Genomic DNA, 18,883 nt, shown 5'->3' with positions numbered 1-18,883 from the left:
GATGACTGAAGTCCATACTGCAGACTGCCACAGGGTCTCCCCCACCAGACCATACACACGCAAGGGCAGCTGAGGACAGGGGCCCCCCGCTGGTCGGCTGCCAGTACTGCGTCTACACATGCTCTTAACTCTTAGCCTTGGCTCTGGAGGAATCATAGTTTCAGTTTGGTTTTCTTCAAACATCTAGCCACTTGATTCCACCCATCGACGAGAAACTTTACTCTGTTATGCACATGCCTGTGGTTTAAGGAGCCTGGAGCCCCTGCTGGACTGCAGGCCCCTCCAGCACCAGGGTTAATGAGAGCCACTGTGTGCTGTTTAACCCCCAGTGCCTTAGATAAGCGGTTCGAGTTTCGTGATGATTTCAGCTACAGGGCTCCCTGGGGCTACCACTAACAGAGGACTTTGGAGACAAAATATATTTTTTACACACATAACCACCCAGGATCAAAGAAGGAGAAGTGCAGATAAATGTAATGAAAATTCTCTGATCACAGTGAGGAATTTGTTTCTGTCCAAAGGCTTGCCTTGGCTTCAGGTGAATGTCAAACTGACATGGCAATGCTTTGTTGTCATATTCTGGAAAAGCTTGCCGAAGCTACTGGAATCTAATGGCATCTGTTTCTTGGATAAAACATTGATAATGGAGTATTAAGGACCAGATGGACTGACAGTTGCACTGAGAGTGCACGCTAAATCCTAAAAACAAATCCCTCTCATATGAGTACAAAATGATGTGACTGCAAAAATCTTTCCACAAATGGGTAGACATAAGCATGCCATTCATTTGGGAATATTCTTGTAATAAAACATTCATATGCTTCAGTCTTCCTGTAAATGAATATTAGGTTCTTTCTGTCCTCTTCTGTCGCTCACTAAGTGTCAATAGATGTCACTCCTCAGAGATGGCATCACGAGCCCACTGAATATGCCTTCCATCCAGTGACAGAGTAAAAGTCGTAGCCATGGAATTCAGAGGTGGGATTCAGAATGAATCCAATAAGCCATTAAGGATTTTTATTTGATTCCTAAAATGGTCTGTCATGAAGAATCCAAAATAGGTTCATTTGGATATATTAGATCAAAGAAATTAGGACAAAGAAATGTCATGTACACCTCAAACGCCTTATTTACACATTAAATTCCACATTGGTGCTCCAAGATAAAAGTTTGCAGGCTGCCATGTGGTAAGTCATTCCATACTGGATAAAACACCCTAGTGAATGAGAGGGTAAAGCTGTCAGCAGAGGGGTGAAAACTAGTGTCTGCTCGTAACATTGTATTTGAAGCAGCATGCACCCTCACTTCAGCGGTACCAGGCACACAACATTGTAACAATGTGCTTTTTAGCATTGCTAAGCTCTCTTCACAGGCACATCCTTACAAATACAGATGCACACACACTCACTCAAAAAGGTAACATCACATGCACCGTTCACAGAGGCACAGGGGGATAAGTGGAACAGGTCCATTTTAATCTTCAGGCCCTAGGGTAAAATCCTGTTCGTGTTCTCAAATAAATGACTACTCCGTTCTCTGCCTAGTACTGCCCAGCAGACATCAGTGCAGATCAGAGACAGCGCACAGGCATTGATGCTGCTTGCGGATGTTGGGCAGACTTTACTGCAGATCACAGATACTGTGCAGGCATTGGAGTAGATCACAGACATGGGGAAGGTATTGATGTAGATTATAACCATGGACAGGCATTGGTGAAGATCACAGGCACTAGGCAGGCCTTACTGTAGAACACAGATAACAGGCAGGCACTGGTGAAGACTACAGAGCACACCTGGTGTAGATGAGTGTTCTCATTCCTTGAGCAGACAGTGGCATAAGCTGGTCATGGAGTGGCAACTGCAGTCAGCAGCTCTCTTACCCTTTTCGTACATGACCACGCTGCATGAAGTCAGCTAGCGTTGTGTGGGTGTGACAGACCTCCCTGATTTTCTCCACTGTCTGTTTCACAGCCGCCTTCAGACCACAATCCAAAACAAGACAAATGCATTGAACCCAGCACAAATGGACTGCTGACTACACATTGTTACCATGCCCTGAACACGCATAAATCTATTACATATTTGTCAGCAATTCCCTTTCTATACACTCAATTCCATGCAAACAGCTATTCACAAGAATAACAAGGATAGACATCAGAGACAGTCAGTCAGACCCAATGAAACTTGCCTTTATGCCTGTTACATATTCATTGCTGTTGATGGTGCCTCACAGCAAAACAGTGCCAGTCTCCCTCCTGTGATTATGTAACTTAATGAGAACTATTTGGGGTTGAAATGAATTCTCTCTGTGTTCTCATTAGGTCTCTTTTTGTACTGCCTACTTCACCTACAACTCTTACATAAAACTATATAGTGTAACAGACCATATTTTACAGGCACTATATTTTCAGCTTAGTTAGAATTTACGCTATCCTTTGCATATTGTCAATAGCATAGCGTAGTATTTTTGCTTTATCTAAAATGTTTATACCTATACATTATCAGTTTAAAAATAATGCAAAAATTATACCCAGTGAAAATAGCTGAACGCTTACAAGGGACTGATGAACGTATGTTGCGTAGGGTTACTTTGTCTTTCATTCAGAGAAAACCCCAGGGTGCCCTTTAATAGACGCACTGATACTGAATTATGGATGACTTATTGCATCGCTGGCATCAGTCACCTCTGACTGTGGGCCTTAATGTGGCAACTGTGAAGGAAAACCAAAGACAGAAGAAAACAGCCCATCAGACTCAGAAGTCCACCCACACACACACCACACACATAACCAGGCACACATACACATATGCAAACCAAAAAAGCTCTTTCACCAATGCACACACACACACACAAACACACACATAAGCACACAAGCACATGCGCGTACACAGACACACAATGGTGATGTCGATCATCATGTCGGTATTTGATCCTGACAGCAGAGTGACGGATGACAGATGATTGCGGCGACTCTGACATTTTCGCCCAGGGTTTCAGAGTCCCTCACTATGGGGTTACCAGAGGTCATATGGGAAAAATTAATTCCATAGTCTGATTACCCAGGGAGTTTCATGGTACCTCTAAGCCTCCCGGTTGTGAAAAGTATTTCTCTTGGTGTTTGAAGTCTTCCTTAGATCATATTTTCACTTTTGTTCTAGCTGTGCTTTGTCCCCAGTATTCACTTTGCCTTTGCTATAATTGCTTTGAAATTCCAGGAATACAGCCATGTATTATTACCGGTGGGGGAGTTCAGAATTAATCATCAATGAATCAAAATGAGAAACTGCGGCAGTACAGCTATACATAAACTCAGCATACTCCCCCTTCTTTTTTATATTTTCCATTGACATTAAAGTGTCTTCCGTCCCACATACAAGATGACTTTTTACAGAATCTACATTGCTGCAGTACAGTGTTTATATGCATAGATGTGATGTATCTATACTTTACTTGCTTGACAGTTACCTGCTTTATCATCCAGGAAATGTTCCATCTTATATAACTCTGCCCATGTGTCTTTTTTGTTTACTGCATTCCCTGAACGTAGATATTATTTTGACAATCATTTTTCATTATACATTTACAGGATTTGACTATAGACATACAGCCATCCTCTTTGAGCAAATTCTGTTGTATTTCAACAGGCTATTGCATATTTTGTTGTGTAACATTATTGTATAAGAAACTTATACAATAATGTACTGATTGCAGTTCTACAGTATGGTGCTGTTAAGCTGAAGCCCCAGGTGCCTTTTGGCCCCTGGTTCAGTTCAAACACCATGTTAAACACAAAAATGCTAAGCACTGCAATGACTACACAAAAACAATTGAAGCCCTAATCCTACACAGTGAGTGCACACATGTGCATAGGCACTTCATACTGTACCTCCACTTTGCCCCCAAAAACACCCAGCACAACTACTTAAATAATATTCTGAAGAACATTAATAAATGCATTGTACCTACAGTATTTGAAATAGCTTTGGGAGCTAGTCTGGGTTTAGCTCAGGCAGCTGTTTTTAATTATTTATTTGTGAAATGTTTGCATTGTGTGATACCAGACAGAAGATGTGACGCTCCTGACAGCTTGTGGTTAAGGTGGTTTGGCACTTCTCCATTCCCCTGTCCTTCCTCATTTGAAATGTATGAATTTCATTAGTTCATTTCCTTTGCTAATTTCCAGAAGTGAACCCAGGTGCCTCAAGGGGACATTCCTGCATTTTTTTTTTCCTTTGGCTCATTTTGATTCTTCTTGGCGAATAACTAATTGTGGTGTGGATGGAACGCGAGGTGACAGAGTAGTCTGATAAGAAGGGGGTGGAGGGTGGTTTAGGAGGTAGGGGGGCGGGTTGGTGTGTACGTGTCCTAACAGCTCACCCAGAGATGGGGCTTTGCGTCATCGAGGCTCCAGTCCCCCTCCAAACCTAACGCGGCACATCCGCAAAAAATACAGCCAGCAGTCTACGCCTGCAGGGGATGCCCAGAATAGCTGGCCTCTGTTGCTTTAAGGGTATCTGCTCCCATGCAGGCATGGCAGAGCTACAGAAAGGGAACAGAGAGACACCCAGGGAGGCTGCAGAAGCTGTAATTTCTCCAGACCCCAATTGCCCCTCTGTCCTCCAGCCTCTGGATACCACTTTCTGTTCTCCAGCCTCAAAATACAACTTTCTCTCCTTAAGCCTCAAAGTACCACTCTCTGTCCTCCAGACTCGGAATACTACTTTCTGTCCTTCAGCCTCAAAGTACCAGTCTGTGTCATCCAGCCTCACAACACAAGTGTCTGTCCTCCAGCCTCAAAATACCACTTTCTGTCCTCCAGACTTTACACATCCCTCTCTCTTTGTCCTCCAGCTCCAAATGAGCCACTCTCTTTCCTCCGGTCCCCCTCTAGCCTGTCTCTCTTTTCTCTCTTCTGTCTCACTCCCAGCAGGGCCTTGCAGTGAAACCGCTCCAGAGGCTTTGGAATGCTGCTCATGGGCGTCTGGCCCTTGAGGTAAGCCTCTGCAGCCCCCAGAGGAGGCCCCAGCGTGTTTGAAACACAAGATTGATTAGTGCTGTGGTCGTGTCAGCGCACTCCATCCTCTGCGCTAATGACTGACTGAAGCTGTGAGCCTGCACCACACGGCTCAATCCTATCTGCCTCCACCCAGCATCCTTTTTTCCCCTGGAACCCAGGAAGACACTCTGTCTTGTGGAGCATTTAAACACACGGCAAGCATCAGGCTCTGGTAATGGGGGATAATTGGGGCAGGTTTGAATAATGCCCACTCGGGAGACCTCATGAGGAAAAATGAGAAAAAAAAAACACAACACCCAATTGTGGGTCACATTACCCAAACACAGCCTAATTACACCTTGCCACGGCAATGAAAAGTGTCATCAATCAGGACAGACGCGAGTCAGAACAGCATCAGAGGACTGACTTCTCATGGGAGGAGGCCTAGGCACGTGAGCATGGAGGGAAGCAGAGAGTGTACATCTCAGCCTGTTCTGTAGGTCAGTGTGTGTTAAATAGCTCTATGTGTTCAGTAACTCAGAAGGTCAGCAGCTCAGTGTGTTCATTAATCCACTGTGCTCAATAGCTTTGTGTGTTAAATGGGCCATTGACTGCAGTAGTTGATATAAGAACCTTCTGTGGCTCAAAGTGTGTTCAGCATCTGTGTGTTCAGCAGTGCAGTGAACTATGTGGCTGAACATGTTCTGTACATCAGAAACTGCTGTCCTGCAGCATCTACAGCACACTGGCTTTCTGTGAACGCTAGGAGTGTTCAGTAGTTCAGGGCGTTCTGTAGCTCAGTGCCTTCAGTACCTTGGGGTGTTCAGTAGCTGGGAGTGTTTTCTGACAGACAGTGACTGATCATGCTGGTTGTGGATAAAAAAAAACTACAGATGTTTAAACCTTTGCAGCATACTTAAAGTGGCAATACATGTCTGTGAAAACCATCGCATGGCACAAAACTAATGCCAGCCACTCTTGTGCAAAATAGGCTCTGGTCTTGTAAAAGTTCAATGTGTGCCCTCACAAAAATGTACTTATTCCAGCGTCTTCATTTCCATTACTACAGTGTTTTGTGGTAGGTTTGCTCCTGAAGACTCCCTGTAGCCTCTTTAATAGGCTACAGTGTTAATACTTGCTCCACTTTAGGAGAGCTGACATGAGTTGGTGATGCTCTGTGAAAATTAGCCCTCTGGAAAAATATATTAAAGGAAGCAAATAAAATGATTAATAAATTGGTGCATAAAATTCTCTAAAAAGATTCTAAATATCAAAAGTAACATTTCATGGGCTCACAAGACTCTCTCTTAACATGAATGTCCTGGGACTTCAATACATGCCATATTTGAGCTGGGCAAACTTATTAACTGCTTTGTTAAACAAGTTAATAAACCACATAGGGTTTCGATAATATGTTTTTAGAAATCCAATTTTTTCTGATTAGATCAGACAGCGAATCGATCACGCTGCTTAACATAATGATAAGCCTTGAATTTGTATTTATCAGGTGCTGAACACCCAGCCGGTGGGCTGTAATTAAAGATGGGTTCCTGGATGAGGTCCAGCATCAGGGAGGGAGGGTGTTACAGATGTGAAATATGTGCAAGTAGATGTTTGTATTTTTTTTTCTTCTTTTAAAGAGATGCCACAAATGAGGATTAAAAACTCCTTGGCCTGACAGCAGCTAAAGCATGCCGGCCAAACCAGTATTCCAGAACCTCCCCTTCACTCCCTCTTCCCACCTTTCTAAAAGCTTTCCTCCCTTATAGAAAAGTAACTCTTCCAGAACCTTCTCATCCCCTCTGGAACCTTTATTTCCCTTGCTGTGCCTCTGCTACCCTTTGTGAATCCCCTCCCAGAACCTGGGCCCTGTTTATAGAGCCTTCTCTTCAAATCAAAGAGTCAAGCGGGAGAGCCATCCTTGTGTTCTTACCTCAAGCGCCTTCCGCTTCCTCGTCAGCAGCTGCTGAATCTGTGCTGCGACGTTCTCCACCAGCTCCCTGGGTGAGTTCCTCTTGACCTCGAACTGGCCCTTTTTCTCATTGTAAATCTGCACAAAAATAAAGAAAGCCAACACTAAGTAAAAAAAAACAGCAAACACTTTAGATCTGTGACTCTGTGTCACTCACTATTCCTATGCTTCAACCATTGCTGGGATCCAGTAAAAATGTCTATCAGCAAAAATACTTTCCCAATCTTTACCCCAATGTTGCCTCTGTCAACACGCCAAGCTACATTTTTCATCACCAGACGAGAACACTGTTCACAACTGCTCTGCACCCGGTGCGATTCAAATGCCCGCCCATCCCCCATACCTGCCAATGTGTTTGAGGAGAGCTGCCTGAAAGGAGTCTGATAAAGGCCTCTCAAACACACAGGCTTGTGGGAGTTGCACAAAGTACACAGTCTCTGTCTCGCTCTGTGCTGTTTTATTTCCACAACAGACCCCGAAGAGAGACAGATACACAAAGCGGGGTTGACGCGAGACAGGAAACATGAGGCATTCGTCAGAAGGTGGTTGGTCTGTCAGGAAGACAGAGGAAGCTACTGTTCACCTGTCACCTGAGGTGTGAGGCTTTATTTCAATTTTTGTCCAGTTGAAAGCCTCAGTTGTTGTGGCCAGGATCCGAACTCATATAATGCTGATGCTCTCATATTTCTGTAATGTTTCATGTTTGCTCTCTGTCTTCTCTTTTAAAATGAACCTAAGGCTATTCATTTAAAAATAACCAAAACATAACCACCAATATCTATCCATTACATACACAGGGGCTGGAACTGTCATTATTTTCATGTTTGGCTGAACACAGCCATTTTACAGCCCTTACATGCCTCATTGATACATGTAAAAACACTTTGTTTGGGTTTGATTTTATTTCCTCCCCACTTCTTTCTCAACTAGCTGAGCCCCCAAATTCTCAGCTAGTAGACTCCAATAGACTCCCGACTACTTCAGTGAGACATATCTTAGAAATGACTGAAAAGACAAATGTGAAATTTCTCCATAGTAACCTGAGCAGGACAATCCTGCTGGTTTCACCCCGACCGACCCCATCGCTGGTTCCTGATTTTCACGATGTGTGTTTGAGCTGAGGCTCCTTTCGCCTTCAGTGCGGCTTCATGAATCCCAAAATATCTGACTTTGATATCCTCCCCTCAACTCTGGAGCAATCTCTCCTCCCTGCTCTGGCGTCGGATATAGAGAGATGGGGATTGCACGCTTCAGAGCCCAGTTCATTCAGAACGCAGAAGATTGCAGCTCAGCACCCGTGCCCCTTATCTCCCTCTTTATCCCCCGCTCCTCTTTGGAGATTATTTCAGAGGATACGAGCTGATGACGGCCTGGAAACTCCATTGTAAACGAGGTGATGCGTCACTTACTGGAAGTTTATAGCTGCCATTCCCTTTCTGTTTTGTTGGCAAATGCCTTCCTCGGCGCACCGAACCGTGCAGCCATACATAATCCAGGAGTACCATGGCCATGTAGGCAGTGGATTTCTCCAGCATAAAATAGCTAGTGTAGAGTCCATGAAGATGTGGGGAAAAAAGATGAAGACAGCATACTCATTATTGCTTACATACACTGTGAGGCTCCAAAAAGATTCTCTGTGAAGGGAAGGAGCAGCACAAAAATGATTAGTTATAATATTTGAAAAATGCTGCCCACCTTGGGATTTGAGCTGAGGTGAATGGACTGTGACTCTCAACACTGTTTCTATCCGCCTCAGTATTTGTCAACTTCAGAAACTATCACTGAAAGCTACATTTGCATTCCACGACCCTGTCCAGGATGGATCACATATTAACGTGGATGAAGATGTCGGTCACAGAGCAGGGAACACTGCCTATTTGCTTCGATTCAGATGGGGTTTATGCCCACAACCTTCGAGAATCAGTTTGTCCACAAACCACAGAGTAACTGAATTCATTAGGCCGGTAAAAAATTCCATATGCATATGAGCATGGTTTTGAGTAAAAAGAGAAATTATATTTGAGATGCTCACATCAAATATGAAAGTTACTCTGAGATTACATCTACATTAAATCTACTCTGAGATCACAATATACGTTAAATATAATTTGCATTGCACATATTTAATTTTGAGAGATACATGACAATATGAATCAATGCAGTAAATACTTCATCTGGCTTGCAACCAAAACGTTTTCATGTGTTTGACTCACAATTTGTGACAAAAATATTATGGTTGAAGATGACAGAATATATGCCATGAGGTTATTACTCACTATCAAAATCAATTTGTGAACAGACAAGCTGTGACATGAAGGTTCATTGAGAAGTCGAACTTTCTTGGTCTCTGTTTTACCCTTGCATTGCACATTTCCTGCAGTACCCGTTTTCATTAAGAAAATTAGTTTGTGCTGTGTGGCGCTGTGAGACAGTCCTGCCGAGGGGGTAGAGGTCACAGCCAGAGGGGGCCTGTGACGGGTCTTCCAGAGGGGATGGGAGACTCATAGGGCCTGATAATTAGGGACACTCTCATAACCATTATCTTCTTTCTTTCCTTTTTTTGCAATCGTTTGTCTGCAAAAGTTAATCCTAAACAACTTTTCTAAAGAAAAGGCCGCAATACAAGTAAGTCTCTATCAGAGATGGTGTTGCATTGTGGGTCAGAACACACCCCTCTATGTCTCTGTGTGCAGTATGACTGGTAAATGCCTGGCATGTCCATCCTAATACTTTCCACGGTTAGAATTTTTTCCCAGAAAACAACATTTCAGCAGTGCTGCTCCCCCGCTGTGGAGTTTTGATTGGTTTACCGCTGAAATTCAAATCATTGCAGGACACCTATCAGAAAGATGTTAACCTGATCTATACACGCATATCTAGATGAGCTGCAAGTAGACAGTGTGCCCATGTGGAATAGGTGTTCTTTAAACAATTTTGGAAAAGAAAAGGCAAAAAAAAAAAAAAAAACATTTCCATTAGCTGATTTGTTCTGCGTCCCCTTTATAGCATACTTCAATTACCAACCCCGTGCAAGTCATTAGCCAGCGGTGCAGGAGAAGCACGGGCTGCAGCGCCCCAGATGAAAGCAGTAATCAGGTGTTACATACTCTCTCAACCAATTAAAGGAGATTTTTCTCAAAGTAGTGACAGCCATTAACCGCGTCTTATTAAATCATAAAACATGACCCGCGTTTCCTCTGCTCCATCATCAAGCTTCAAACCAACACCCCCACCCCCTCCCCGCTACCATTTAAATAATGCATTTCTCAAGTCTGTGTTTGTTTTTAAATCAATATTCATCCACTTAATGTGTGGCACAGCTCTCTGGAATGGCCTCCCTGAATAAGATTCATGAATATAAAATGGACAACATCATTGCCCTGCCGTTCCACAAACACACGCATAAACAACTTGGGGTATTACTTCTTAAATGCTGTAGCAAGCTAGTGTAATCATTTCAGTTCTACCCTGTTAAGGAATGCCATTAGAGTAAGCTGTGTATTGGGGATTCAGGACAAGTCAGCAGCAATGATGTGAAACAGCGGCAAGGGGAAAGGGACAGGAGGCCAGAAGGAGGGATACAAGTCCCAGTATCTAGAAGGAAAGACTGCTGCTTTATACTCGGGCATTGCACCTCACCTTTAGCTGGTTCGTTCAGTGAATACCTGGCTGTGGGCATCTTGTAGAACATGAACTATGTAAATTTCCCTGTCAGGCCAGGTGCTGAGTATATTTGAAGAAGTAATGCAGCTGTCGCTCCATAGACTGAATGGCAAATGTTTGATATATCCAATCAAATGCATTCTTTACTGGGTAGAAAAACAGACAGTAGAGCCACTGAATCTAAGCCTCCTCCTGATCGCTCAGAGCCAATTGAAAACAGGGGGCGGGAGGGAGGGGTGTAACTCTGGTGAGTGGGCAGTGAGTGGAGCAGGCCAGAGGAAGCGGCTGGTGCAGGGCAGCGATCTTTCAACACTGGCAGATGATGGGAGAATGCAGGCAGCCTGGGTAAATATGCTCTTCCTGGCTCTCGCCCATGCCAGCCGCACCACCAACGCGCCTGAACACAGTATAAGGGTATTGCTGGGGGTGGTGAGGTGGATGTATTTGGGATGGGGGGGGGGGGGGGGGGGTTCCAGCTTATGGCCAGTCTATGTAGCTGCAGCATCCCTATATCACCACCCCCTCCAAAAAAAAAGAAAGAAAAAAATCTGCAGAGTCTTGGCCCCTGCCCATATACTGATTATCAGTCATGATGACTTGGCCCCCTGAGCTCCACAATGTGTCAGAGCAAACACACACACACTGCAGAACAGACAGATGGAGGAAGAGGATACAGAGATTGCAAGGAGAGCAGCTCGGCACACAGTGACAGGGAATACAAATGTTAATCTATAAGGACTGCTGCCAGGACTCAAAGTATGGTCAAAAATCTGCTGTATAAGTCAATCCTTTGCAGTATTCACTTCCACCACCCCCTCTTACACACACACACACACACACACACACACACACACACACACACGCATGCACACACACACGCACATACGGGCACACACACACACACACACACACACGCGCACACACACACACACACACACACACACACACACACACACACACACACACACACACACAGGCACACACACACATACACACACACACCCTTTCTGAGTTCAAATTCAGGAAAACCCCACTGAATCACAGGTATTAACGAATATATTAGTCTCTCCATCTCTTCCAGTAGCCTCTGAGGATGCTGAGAGGATGGACTTGAACACCAGATTTCAGAGCAATTTCCCACTGTCTACACTCAGATAGCACGGCAGTATGGGGAGCAGATAAAACCATGCATGTATCAGCAATCTGCACCGCAGAGGAGATACAAACCCAGCTTGGAACTAGGCTGCAAAATTAGTGTGGGACATATCATCTGGACAGGAAAAAAAAGAAAAAAACACAGGTCTAAGTGCTTCTAAAATAGTCTGCAAGAACATACAGTGAGAGGGACATTAATCACCAGCAATCATGTGGAGCACTTTAAATTCCTTTGGCAGCCACAGGAAATCACATCTTCATCAGTGCAACGAGACAACAGAATCAAGACTGGGGTCTCAGGAGCTGGAAGGGGTAGGGGGTGGGGGATGGAGTAGCACACAGCATTTCAGCAACAACAATGTCCCCCCTCATCACCACTACCCTGCCCTTTGAGACTGTAGCATCTCCACGCTCCTACTGCATTATGGGATGTTGTAAGCATAAAGAGTATGCAAATATGATGTGTCACATTCCGGTGTGTGCGCATATTTGTTATTTTTTATCTTATCAGTTGCCATTTAATGACATAAAGAAGAGACTACATCCCGGAGGCAGTATAACAACAGGCCTCCTCACTGTGGAGGGAACACAGTACCTGGTAGATACACCACACCACAGTCACACACAGTCAGTGGGCTGCAGTTCTATTGACTGCTTAGCTGTGTGCTGATAGGCGCAGAAATATTTTTCTAGGTGCTTACAGTATACAGGAACCGCTGACCTGCAGATAGCGGATCACCAGGCCGAGGACGGTGTCATCTTCTGTCTTCTCGCTGAAGCCTGCCACTGAAACACTACAACTGACTGATACACATAACAAACTACTGACAGGGAACTAGGAATGATTTATATTACACTGCAACACAGGAAAGTAGCACTGGCACTGGAACTAAATGAGTAAACATCTATCTACAGAATACTGTGTGAGCAAAAACAATAGGAATTGATTTCTAGACAAAACTAGTGCCTGTTGTTGTGGCTTTATCACTCTGACAAATAATGAACCTCATCCATTATCAATACAGAGAAACACAAACCAACCAAAAAAGCCAACATCTTTCTTTTCAGAGTGTTTGTGTATATGTCTGTGTAATTGTTCCCTCCTACTACCACATGCTTCATAAAGCCAGTGTGACATGTGAGCACTGTGATGTCAACAGCTACCCAGGATTATCTTTTCATTATGACTGTGTCTCTCAAATCAATGTCAGTTTTTAAGTATTGACCCTTTAGTCATGTGTATCATCAAATGCAGTTTCAACACACGTCCAGCCTCCACCTTTTTTCAAGTCTGTGGCCACAACCTTGAAAAGAAAAACATCCCTGTTGGCCTCCCTGCACACTACAGTCTCGCAGCTAAAGGTCACGATCGGACCAAGCGGTATGATAAAGCCTCTGCCTGCATGCGCTTTTCTTTTTTTTTCTTGGCGGGCCATAATCTGTGAAGGAGAAAGGCTCCGTGTGCTGCCTGTCCTGCTAATCGGTTCTGCTCCAACCACATGTCTTCCAGAACGGACCCTCTGGAGCCCGGCTCGATCCCACTTCAACCGTCTGGGCTTTTTACTCCAATTAAATCTGCTCAGTCTAAGCTGCCGCTCTCCCATTTCTTGGCAGGAGTCCCCGCCTCAGGAGTTTCGCACACGGAGCCTGGTTTGACCGTTCTCATATTCGCCTCTCTCCTAGAAAAATCGTAGTCTAAAATAAGCCCATACAAGCACTCCAGGAAGTTCCATCAGGTCCTACTTGTTTACGTTCTCCCACGCAGCACACACCTGACCTGTTGTCATGGATTTCACATATTTACTCAAATCCAAGTGGCCTCCCGCTGATTGTGGTAACAAGAAAATTCTGAATACAACATTGTGCAAACAGAACTTAACCCTGAATCCCCTGTAGCAACAAAAGTAGTAATGCAAAATACTTTTGGTCATTTCAATGGTTTGTGGTAAAATATAACAGGCAACACATCATCTTGTTTAGTTTAAACATGAAAAAAATAAATTCAAGTCATCCACGAAGCCCCTTCACAACTGTTTGTAAAAGCTCCTCAAAAGTAAACCCCTGATTTGATTAAATACAGTGTGTCCAATCAAGCCCATGTGAGACAGATTTTTTTTCTTCCCCCTTTTCCCCTTGACCTTGGAACAGTCAAAGGTGTATTTAGCTCGCCTCACTATTTAGCTCAACTCACCACAACACCCATCCAATGCAATTGTCCAGCTGCATCCAACTGCTATTTTTCACACTGCAATTCCCACAGTGCACTACAGGTGAGCAAACACTGACTATATGATAGGCGCATCTCTCACAGATGACAATTTATAAACTTACCTAGCTTGAGTCGTTAGAGGCTGCTGATGAGCAGTCTGGTGAGGAACCACAACTGACGTAGAGCCACCCTACCCCGCTGGATCAAAGACAGCTATGTCCTGCCATGAACTCAAGCATGCTGTTTGTGACTATATAGCTAAGTGAGGAGGGCTTTACTGATTGGAACCACTCAGGATCTCCTCAGTTCCACATCATTAAGCATATACTACATGTTTCATTTTTCAAAATATAATGGTCCATACAGTTAACAAAACTTACAGCAATGGCCATCTTTTCTGTTTATACAAAGAGCCCTTTGAGTTCAACAATGTTTGGATTAGCATGACTTGCAATTATTCACTCATTCACCCACTATGGTAATCCTCCCTCTGACTACTGTACTACCCCTCCAAACTGCCACTGCAGCACTGACCATTGCCAAAACCATGGAAATTTAAGCATCACTAAGTGTTGCTTCACCATCTAAACAATACCACTTTGCTGACCTTTTTTTGTGATGCAGCTAAAAGCCAAGTCTCAGGAGGAGGGAACAAGTGAGTGGCAAACTACATTAAAAAGATGCTTTTTGACCCCTTTGTATCAAGAACATGGCGGTTTTAGATTCTCTGGAGAACAGAATAAAGTGTTCTGCAGTTTCTCGTTGAACACAAGCTGCATTCTGCGCGAGTTGCAGGTTATTGTTTTCTGTTCGCGTGGCTGCAACACACGACTGCTTATCGCTCTGTGAACCCAGGCTCAATAAAAACAGGCTGGTGTGCACACAGGCAGGGGTGACAGAGACAGATGCCACATCATTAAGGAATATTAGTGAGCTCTCTATGGGAAGGAAAACGGCCACGGGCCCTGAAAGAATTCAATGAAAGAATGTGACAATAAAGTTGACTGCCAACGCACAAACGCCAGGAGAGGACGGCGTTCCAGCCCATGATCTGCTGTTTGTTTGGGATCCCTTTTCCAATTTCCTTATGAAAAGAGCATTCCAGTGGTGCTGTCTTTTCAATTAACTTTTGACATGCGGGAGAGAGGTTTATAAATTGGGAATTAATCAGTGAATGCAGAACTATTTTTTCCCTACCTCTATTTAAATTGGAGAAAAATGAGCTGTCATTTGTGTGCAGAAAGTTTGCGTTGGTGTTCACAGTATACTGGGACTCGCTGTGTCTTGTAAGAATTAGCCAAAAAACTTTGTTCAACTGTGACACTGACAGACGCCAAGAGTCTGTCTCCCTAAGCTCCACCCACATCCAGCTCCACTGCTCCCCTTGACTGTTCTGCTTTGAGATCCACAGTTTGATATTCAGCGCTTTGTAAAATGCAAATCACTGTGATTTATACCGTGTTACATAAAGTGCCTACAGGTCAGGAAAAATGCATGCCCCTTATTACAGACGATAGCCATCAGGAGTGGCAAACAGAGCAGAGTAAAGGATTATTTTTTTTATTTTATTCCAGGCCTAATTAGACACCCTAGACCTTGCCCTCAAAAACTTTACTGGGCAACCCCAATTCCTGGATAAATGGTCCCTTTCCTGTTCACTGCTTTTATACAGAGCGGTTTCTAACGGAGGATAAAAACAGCACCCGCAAAGCACGCCCGTTTACTGCATTTCATTTTCACCCAAGGTTTATTTTTATTCCTTTGGAGTGTCTACGGTGAAGTGGTTCTGCTGAAATTGAGGCATCCTGGTCTGGCAGCATTGCAAACAGCACATTCCATTATTGTGATCGCAAATTCATATTTATATTTGAATCCATTTTCAAATCCCCACTCTCCACCCCCAAAACAAACACACACATACACACACATACAACACATGCACACACACACTCCCAGCCCTGCCCGCCCCACCAGTCCTCAAATCGGATCTGTAATCTTTACAGACTGTTGAGGCATATGAGGCGGACATCCTGTTACACACTAAGAGATTCCTCTAAAGCAGCAGGGCTAACCACAGAGTGTTAGGCTTTGAAGGAGCATTCTGGCAGGAGCGAGATGGACGGTATTACATAAAGTAAAGGGAGGGGTGCCATTGTCAGAGGCTTGTACAGGCAGCCGCATTTCTCTCTGTGTTCATTTTCATTCCCAAATGCCACCAGGGCAGCTGTTCAAAGTCTCGCATTAAATCTCTTCCCATGTACGACACGCCACGTGGCCCATTTGCCACAATTTTGTTTTAGCACAGCGCCCTCCCGCAAGGGCCTGAGTTACTCAGCGCAGGAAACGGTAGGTGGTTAAATATTTACACATCTGTCATCTTCAGTTCTGCGGCCAGGAAAAGCCTGGGTTATATAAAGCCCTGGATCAGAGGGAGTCTTTGGTAACGACTGCCATGGAGAGGAGGGTGAGCGCGCTGGAGTGACTCTCTCACTCTGAGATGCTCCTTCCCTCTGTCTTTCTCTTTCTCTCACTCTCTCTTTCTCACTTTTTTTCTCACATCTGTGCCTGTGCAGTGTGCACGATGGCCCTATTGACCCAGTACAGAAGGGACAGCTGGTGCACCCAATCCATACAAGCTCTGTAGCACAGGCCTCAGGCTGTGCTACTGTATACTGGACTCGCCAGGTTTCACGTAAGCGCTGCAGACACTCTCCTCTCCTCTGCCTTTACTCATACTGCAGAAAAACCAGCTGCAGTTTTTTTTTAAGAAAGGTGGAAGGAAGGCCTCACACCATCTCCGTTTTATTCTCTTTACTGTATTCTTCATCCCTCCCCCCTCCTCCCGCCCCTGCCATTCTCCCCACCCCTTGTTACCTCTGCAGAGGACAGAGCGAGCAGCGAGATCGGGCACGTGATGAATTCATTCGCTCTGCGCAAAGTGAGAGAGCCGTTTTGCAGGACGGGGGGGGGGGAGGTCGGGGTGGGGGCGCTCTGTACCCTATGCAGCATATCCATCAGGATGGTCATGGCTGTGGGGGTGCTGAAATCAGACAAACTCATGAAAACACACACACACACACACGTGCATGCATCCCCTTTATCTGCAGGCCTCAACTCCGTGCCCCACACTCAGAGCCAGCACTATGCACTCGGTGCTCGGCTGCAGGTGCCTGGCCGTGATGAATGAGGCTCCACGGCGAGGTGAAAGATGAACAGAACCCTCACAGCCAAAGACCGAGCCCCCCCTCTCTGTCCGCACGACACGATGTGCGCAGGTGACGCCATCCATTTAAAGCTCATTAGAGACGAAGGGAGAGCGGCTCGTCTCCCGGAGCAGGCCTCTCCTTATTCAGCCGGCCCCGAGCCTCAGACACAGCGAGCGAACGAGAGTTACCGCTTCCCGCAGGTTCGCTCTGCTCGCATCTGATCAGGGAGGCTGCGTCTCCAAGTGCAAATGTGTTATTCTGACGATGGAAAGGTCATGTGCCAAACGCTAATGCATTCTGCACATTATGTGTGTTATTATAAGGCATTCAGAGCGCTCTCAAGACTCCTGCGATGCATGGTGTTTACATTTTCCACTGGCTGGCAGAGGGCTTTGATGAAATCACTGAACCAATGCAGAGTGTCACATCAGGCGTTGACCTGCAGACACACGTACATGCACGCACACGCACACATACACACACACACACACACACACACACACACACACACACACACACACACACACACACACACACAGGAGGTAGCTTATAAACAAAATCCTCCAGATGAGGAGGCAGCATTTTGCAGTTTTGTTGCTGTAAAAAATTACACTCTGTCAGCAAACAATGTCATAAAAGTGATGTAATCAAGTAATAAAACAACTGAGTAATAAACGCATTAGTGCGGCCCAACAAATGTTTACAAGAACAGCATCACCGTTCAGGGAAACAGCTGACTTCTCTCTGTTCATTCTTAGGAAATGAATTTTCCCATTTTCTATTCGAGACAGAGATAAATGGCACTCCCTTTATTAAACTGCTGATGGCACAGATTTTTTTTTTTGTAAATCCCAGTAGTTTTTCCTCTGTAAGACAATAATAAAAAGTCATCTTTCTCTCTCTCCTTCATCCTCTGCTCCATCTCTTTCTCCTCCTCCTCCCTCTCTCTTTCTCCCTTTCCCTCTCTGTCCCTTCCCCGCTGTATTAGCTGCCTGGTGTAGCAGGGGAGAGTTAATCACAGTGAGATTAATCAGTGCTGACAGTCTCTTCCCGTTTCCTCACACTGGGTCCTGCGCAGGCAGGGCTGGGCACAGGGGCAGCGTTCGCCCCCATGTGTCTCAAAACAAACCTTTACATAGCCACTACACCATGCGCACCCCTCCCCCCTCTCAAGGGGAGTCTGCAGCGTGCGCAGAAAATTCATTAATTAATGCTGATGCTCAAGCCGCCGTTCCACGTGTCCGCAGACATTAGGAGCACCGGGCTGTTTGCCGCGCTCGCAGCCGCTGCTCTATTGCGCTCAGTCGCTGTCTGTGCTCTGTCTACCCCACTAGGGGACTCACGGAATCCGAAAAGGAAGAAAAAAAAAAGAAAACAAAGACGAAATAAACTCTGTGGAAGAAAATGAGGGAAATGAGGTGAAAACACAGCTATCCTTCAAAACCGATCAAAACAACTTCTGTGATGTGTCCCATCCTTTGTGGCATCTGCACTCAGTTAAATGCTCAAGAAGGCACTGTAATATAAAAAATGTTTCTGTTTACACTGTCTTCACGTCGATGCTTCATGATGACTGAGTGGGATGCTTTCACACTGCAGAGTTTTGAGCATCTTGTTATATATGGGGATATATATGGTGGTTACAGCTCAGTCTAAGTCTTCCCATGTTAATCACATATAGT

General features: G+C 44.9%; 1 protein-coding gene across 2 annotated transcripts in view; it reads right to left on the bottom strand.

The window, feature by feature from the left end:
- Positions 1-18,883, bottom strand: part of cacna2d2a (calcium channel, voltage-dependent, alpha 2/delta subunit 2a) — a 240,171-nt gene that overhangs the window by 164,437 nt on the left and 56,851 nt on the right. For both annotated transcript variants that reach the window (XM_036532940.1, XM_036532941.1), the window contains exon 3: positions 6,930-7,046. In XM_036532940.1, coding sequence (XP_036388833.1) covers positions 6,930-7,046 — 117 coding nt within the window. The remainder of the gene's footprint in view (positions 1-6,929; positions 7,047-18,883) is intronic.

The sequence above is a fragment of the Megalops cyprinoides genome, chromosome 7 (assembly GCF_013368585.1).
Source record: "Megalops cyprinoides isolate fMegCyp1 chromosome 7, fMegCyp1.pri, whole genome shotgun sequence".
NCBI classification, from domain to species: Eukaryota; Metazoa; Chordata; class Actinopteri; order Elopiformes; family Megalopidae; genus Megalops; species Megalops cyprinoides.
This window is presented reverse-complemented; position numbering and strand designations above follow the sequence as displayed.